We start from the raw sequence: 6,000 nt of genomic DNA, 5'->3' as shown, positions 1-6,000 counted from the left end.
CAATTGGGCTTCTCAATCACTGGGCCAGGAGATGGCCCTTCAGAAAAGCAAAAAAACCTAAAGAAATGCTGAGGTATTGGGAGGATTGATCATCAGAATGAGCTAATGTATTTATATTTATATATACCTGAAGGCACACTGCCCCTGCCCCCCATGATGGGATCAGACTCAGGACCAGTAAGACCAAGTTCTAGGCACAATGGAGATTTATTTGTCCCAGAGGGACAGAGGGCAGGGAATTAAAGACAAAGACAGGAGAGAAGAGAGAAGGGGAACAGGGGAGTGGGGCAAGAGGTATTTGTCTCAGAGGGGGATAAAAGGTAGCCTCGTGATAGGAGACAGACATGGTCCATAGGCAAATGGCATTTTATAACGGTAAATAGGGAACCCCATATTAGGATGAGGTGCATCATTTTAATTGGGCATGTTAATTAGGTGAGCCAATGGGGGTTTGGATTGTTGAACTTCAATACTTTGATAGCTGGACCGTAGTCAGCTTTAGTAGTCAGCCTTAGGAGGAGACAGTGGCCAAATAAGGGAACAGACCTTGGTGGCTAGCTCTAGGAATGTAATCTAACTGTTTTTAGCAAGGCATAGGGAATGCGGGAGAAGGGCAAGGCCTGCCAGAGCCATGTTTGTCATGCTCTGGCTGGCTAGAGTCTCTTTACCCCCGACTCCCTTGGGGCTGTTATCTGTTGATCTTCACCAAGTCGGCCTAGTTTTCTAAGTCAGAAAGTGTACCTTGTCCTCATGCTGGCCCTTGGTCGATGTCAATGGTCTGTTGCTCGGAAGAGACACCACGGCCAAGGCAACTCTTCTAGAAGCATTTAGTAGGGGGTGTGCTGACACTTTCAGAGCTTCAGTCCATTATCATCAGGACGGGAAGCACGGGAGCAGGTATGGCCCAGGAGCACAAGCTGAGAGCTACATTCCGATCCGAAGCTGGAGCGAGAGATACTGGGCTAGGTGTGAGCTTTTGGAACTTCCAAGCCCACCCCCAGGGACGCAGTTTTTCCAACCAGACCACACATCTCCTTAATCCTCTCAAATTCTGCCACTTCCCTGTGACTAAACGTTCAAACTATGAGCCCATGGGGGCCATTTTTCTTCAAACCGCCACACCCCTCCATCTGTTTTTCCGAATACTTGCCGACATCTTAAGCATGCTTGCCTCCACACTCCGGACATGTTCACTTTCTCTGCTGTACGGCCTGCCAACGTCCATTGCTGACCTTTCTTGTTTTCCTGAACCCTAATGCAAAGGGTTCCTCTTCTCCATTTTCCTCTGCACAACAGCTAATATTTAGAGCTTGACTTCCTCCCCCACCTTTTTTTCTCAAAAACTTTACTACAATGGTCAGTTTCCTTCTCAGTCCATTAAAATTCCCTCACCAACAAGACAAAGGTCCTACAGAAAGGCACCCCAATGTCCTGTAACAGAACCTTTAAAACTCTTCACTCAGAGATAGGCTAGCAAGAAGCCTGGAGGCCAACGAATGGCAAAGAGGTTAGATTCCAAAATCATGGGAACTAAACCTCCTTCTCCTTACCCCAGGGCAAAGTAGCTTTAGTTTTAAGAATAGCAACATTCTAAGAGAGTATTTTATTTTTACTTTGGGAAATATTTGGAAGATTTCTTAACCTCAAAATGACTTTAGTTTTCAATAAGGGAGAATGAAGGAATTACGTGAAATTCCTTTGAAGAGTTGGGGTATAGCTCATTCCTAGGGTGATCATCTACCACATGTGAGACAAGGGGATGGGGAGGAAGGGAGGGTATTCCTAAGTATCCGAAGCTCATCAGGAAGCTCTGAGGATGCAGTTGGTGACAGTTACTTCTGAGTCATGAATGTGCCGATTTTGACCCCAATGAACTTTGGTTCACTAAATCAGACTTGAGTGGAATTTCTCTGGCCTGTGTCCTTCATCCTTTATCTAGGGTGAATCGATGGCTAGTTACTTCTCCCTAAGAATAGTCACAGGACAGAGGACAGAGGAGGGAGGAAGTGGGGGGCAGGAGGATAGGAGGAGTTTCCTTTGTGCATACACTTTTACATATTAATTTAGCATATCAGAAGGAGCAGCAAGGGGAAAAAATAAGAACCCTATTTTGTTGGGTTCTCATTTAACCACTCAACCTTTATCTCCTAGTTGGCATGCATTGTGTTGTTGCCAGTTCTACTGTGGTCTGGCAGCTCACACCCAGAACTTCAGTGCCATGGTTCATGCACATCACTATTTACTTCGAAGCAGCTTGTATCAATGCTCAAGTCGTCTTTAAATAAATGGCTGAGAGGGACTCATTCCCTAAGGTCCTGAAAAGTAAAACTGCAGTGCCTGCTGCTCTTGTGGGACCCCAGGTGGGAAAAGCATCAGATTGGAGGGGAGGACCAAGAGCAAGGGACAGTGCTACTTGTGGGCACAGGGCCACTCACCCGGGAACACCCAAAGCATGGTCTGGAGGAGGTAACTGTGCCCGCACTGCATTTCACTTGTGAATCTAAAGAACGAGCTTTGGAATGATGAAATCAAGAGGATGGGCTCTCCCCTCCCCTTCCTCCCCTCTGTGGTTCACAGGTCTGTCCTTGATACCCAGGGGAAGCTGCCAAACCTGCTTTTGCCTTTTAACTAGGACCAGCCATCTCCAGCCATTGTTTCAAAAGAGGGGAGCAGGGCACAGTGATTGTTAGTAGCTTTATTTTTTTTTCTTTTTCAGACAAAAACGTCTACCCAGAATTTGGACTCTCTGGCACGCCAGATTAAGTTTTCAGTGTTGAGAGTCATCCCAGAGATTTTTGTTGTTGTTGTTGTTGTTGTTGTTGGTTTTAAGACTCGACTTTTCCTTGTAGCTCACGCTGAGCTTGTACTCGAATGATGTAACCTGTGGGTGTGGAGTAGCTGGGACTGTGCATGTACAGTAGAACTGGGCTTCTGTTCTCTTTTAATGAGGGGGAAAAGAAAAGTCAGAAGCAAGGGAAGAGCTCCCGCAGGTGGGTAGGGGTGTTCTGTGCTCAGTGACACCGAGGACTCCTCAGGACTCTGGCTCTGGTAGCAAATGCAGGAGAAAGGAAACCCACAGTGGTTTGGTCTCCACAAAGGCAGTGATACCAAGGTGGAGGCAACCATCTTCTTCAAAAAGCTTAGTTACTAGGAAACACGGAGGCTCTAGCCTTTGTTGTTGTCTCCTGTGTATGAGTGTTGGCCTGCACATGTGTGTCTATGTGTACCATGTGCATGTCTGATGACCAGCGAGGCCCAAAGGCGGCATCAGACCCCCTAGAAGGAGAGTTACAGATGGCCGTGAGCTGCCACATAAGTGCTGGGAACCAAACCCAGGTCCTCTGAAACAACAAGTGTCCCTAACCACTGAGCCGCCCTCTCCTCCCCAGCCCTGAGACTTCTTACCTCTTTAACAGGAGTAATTTTCAGAGGGATGGAAACAAAATCGTTCCCTAGTCTTCTTTTTGAAGTGAAAACCTAATGTTTGCAAAGCATTAAAGGGATGGAGCCGCTTCAGCTGCCTTCTTAGACTATGTGTGTGAGCAGATGCATGAGCTACTGCATCGCCTCATGGGCGGGACTACCTTGTTCATGCCTCGACAAGAGGGCGTAGCCACTGGATAAGGCATCTACTCACGTGAACGACATAGCTCTAGGCAAGCAGGAAAACAATAATCCTGTCCCCCAGGACCCGAGCACCAACACTACCCTTCTCTGAACTGCATGCTAGAGAGTGCTGGGACCTGACGTGTCCAAAGGAGCCAGCTGCCATTTTCCTACTTATAGCAGGGTGCTATTTTTTTATTTAGGAAAACTGTATAACTTGATAAAACAAAGAAACAAACAAGAAAACCAATGCCAAGACCAACCCCCCACCCAAAGCCCCCAAAACCAAAAATAAATAAATAAATAAAAAATGTAGAAGTGTATCACAATATTAACAACCAGTCATCTTGTTAAATATCCCACTCTGTTGATGCTTTTTTCATGATTCATAATGAAGTCTCTTGGGATGGTTTCTATATGCTTGGACTAGGGAGTGGCACCATTAGGAGGTGTGGCCTTGTTGGAGTAGGCGTCGCACTGTGAATGTGGACTTTAAGACCCTCATGTAGCTGCCTGGAAGCCAGACTTCTCCTAGCAGCCTTCAGATGAAGATGTAGAACTCTTAGCTTCTCCTGCACCATGCCTGCCTGGATGCTGCCATGCTCCCGCCTTGATGATAATGGACTGAACCTCTGAGCCTGTAAGCCAGCCCCAATTAAATGTTGAGTTGCCTTGGTCATGGTGCCTCTTCACAGCAGTAAAACCCCAGACATCTCCCTTGATTATTTGAGGATAGGAGCACTGTAGTAGCCTAAGGGCCATTGATACCCGTGTATATACAGCTAGGATGTCTCACATACTTATAGAATGGGGGCTTCCCACTAGCTCAGACCTCCTTACACACCTCCCAGCCTTTCCTGTCAGACTACTATTATTATATATTATTACTATTTCTATTATTTACCCTTTATTTAAAACAAACAGAAAAGCTCATTTCAAATAACCAAGTATTCCGTATGTTCAAGTGAATATGTTTTATTAAATGCATACTAATATCTTTCTCTAGTATGTGAGTATACATAATAAATTAAAATGCATATTTATTAAATATAAGTAGATATAATACCAGAACATGATTATTCCAGATGAGAAATCAAAATAAGCCCACTTTTTTTTTTCAAGTATCTTTTGGTCACTCCAAATTGATACTGTTCATAAAAAAATACACCAGTTTTCCCTGGGGAAAAAAAATTAATTCCATAGCGATGTAGTTAAGGGATGTGTTTTATTTCAGAGCTTTTTTTTTTTTTTTTTTTTTTTTCTGCAAGCGAAATTGCTGTTACAAAATGTGTTCAATGGTACAGGGGCTGCTGTCCACCCAAGCAGTGCAAAACCTTGCAAGTGTAGTATATGGATGTGCGTAGCACCACATCCCTACGGTACAGACGGTGGATGCCCAGGGCGCGTCTGGCTGCGCCTGAAGCAGAGGCACAAGGACACTGGGAGGTGCATGAACGCCATGGTACCGGCGGCTGCTTGAGGCATTCTCCTGTGACTCTGATTCTCTCTTGGTGGCCGCTCGAAGAACTGCTTCTTGTTGTGTCTTTCCTTTTGTCTTCTGTCTAATTTACAGTTAGAGCATCGCAAAAAAAAATAAAAATAAAAAATAAATAAAAATACAATTCCCTGCTTGGTTTGTCAGCTGTTCAGAATCTCCATAAAAGGTGTCATGAGGTATCCCTTAATGTCAGCTATGTAGTGCTGTGGTTGTCAGAGAGAATGTGGACTTACCTGTGGGTACAGTAACTGACTTTTAGTGTATGGTCTACACGCAACAGTGCAGAAACATTAGTTCATGTTAAGTTCTTTCTTCTTTATCACATATGATGTGACTTTTACCCCCAGAAAATCTGACCAAAAAAGTGATACAGATCAAATAAAAAGACAAATACACAAATAAGGCCATCTGCAGAATTTAAAACTCGCCTCCTGCAATATTTCACAGTAATTTCTACATCGTATTTTACATCATTCACTTAAATAATAAATGCTCGGGAAAGGGCTGGTTGGAGCCAATTGCACTATCTCTTCGAAGACTTGTCTAATTTGCTGGCAGGTGACCTCCTCTGGGGTGTGGGGATTTTAGAAGGCTTGGCTGTGGATGGCCGAGAACCTGCTCGGGGCACAGGTCTGTGTGTCTGTGGGACAGTCTCCACGTCTGAGCACACAGACTGGATTTCTGAAATGTCAAAGTCGGACTCGTCGCTGCCTCTGCGGCTGCTGGCTCTGCTTCCGGCTTTGCTTCCGGCTCTGCTTCCTGGGCGGCTGGGGGTCTTCCTGGACTCTGGAGAGAGGGGAGGGAGGACAGGGATGAGGAACCTTCATCACTCATCTGCAATACCACGTTAAACATCAACCTGTGCTTCTTGTGCTCCGGCGCTCGCATAGAAATAC

The 6,000-nt window shown here is 45.4% G+C and overlaps 1 protein-coding gene across 11 annotated transcripts in view; it reads right to left on the bottom strand.

The window, feature by feature from the left end:
* Positions 1-4,814: 4,814 nt before the first annotated feature.
* The window catches only part of Dst (dystonin), a 196,767-nt gene continuing 195,581 nt past the window's right edge, over positions 4,815-6,000 (bottom strand). For 10 of the 11 annotated variants that reach the window (XM_029539067.1, XM_029539069.1, XM_029539066.1 and 7 more), the window contains one exon: positions 4,815-5,890. In XM_029539067.1, coding sequence (XP_029394927.1) covers positions 5,628-5,890 — 263 coding nt within the window. In that variant the 3' untranslated portion in view covers positions 4,815-5,627. The remainder of the gene's footprint in view (positions 5,891-6,000) is intronic. The other variant, XM_029539064.1, reaches the window with a different exon arrangement.

This window comes from Mus pahari, chromosome 5 (genome assembly GCF_900095145.1).
Source record: "Mus pahari chromosome 5, PAHARI_EIJ_v1.1, whole genome shotgun sequence".
Lineage (NCBI taxonomy): Eukaryota > Metazoa > Chordata > Mammalia > Rodentia > Muridae > Mus > Mus pahari.
The sequence above is the reverse complement of the archived record's forward strand: the minus strand, read 5'-3'. Positions and strand labels throughout refer to the sequence as shown.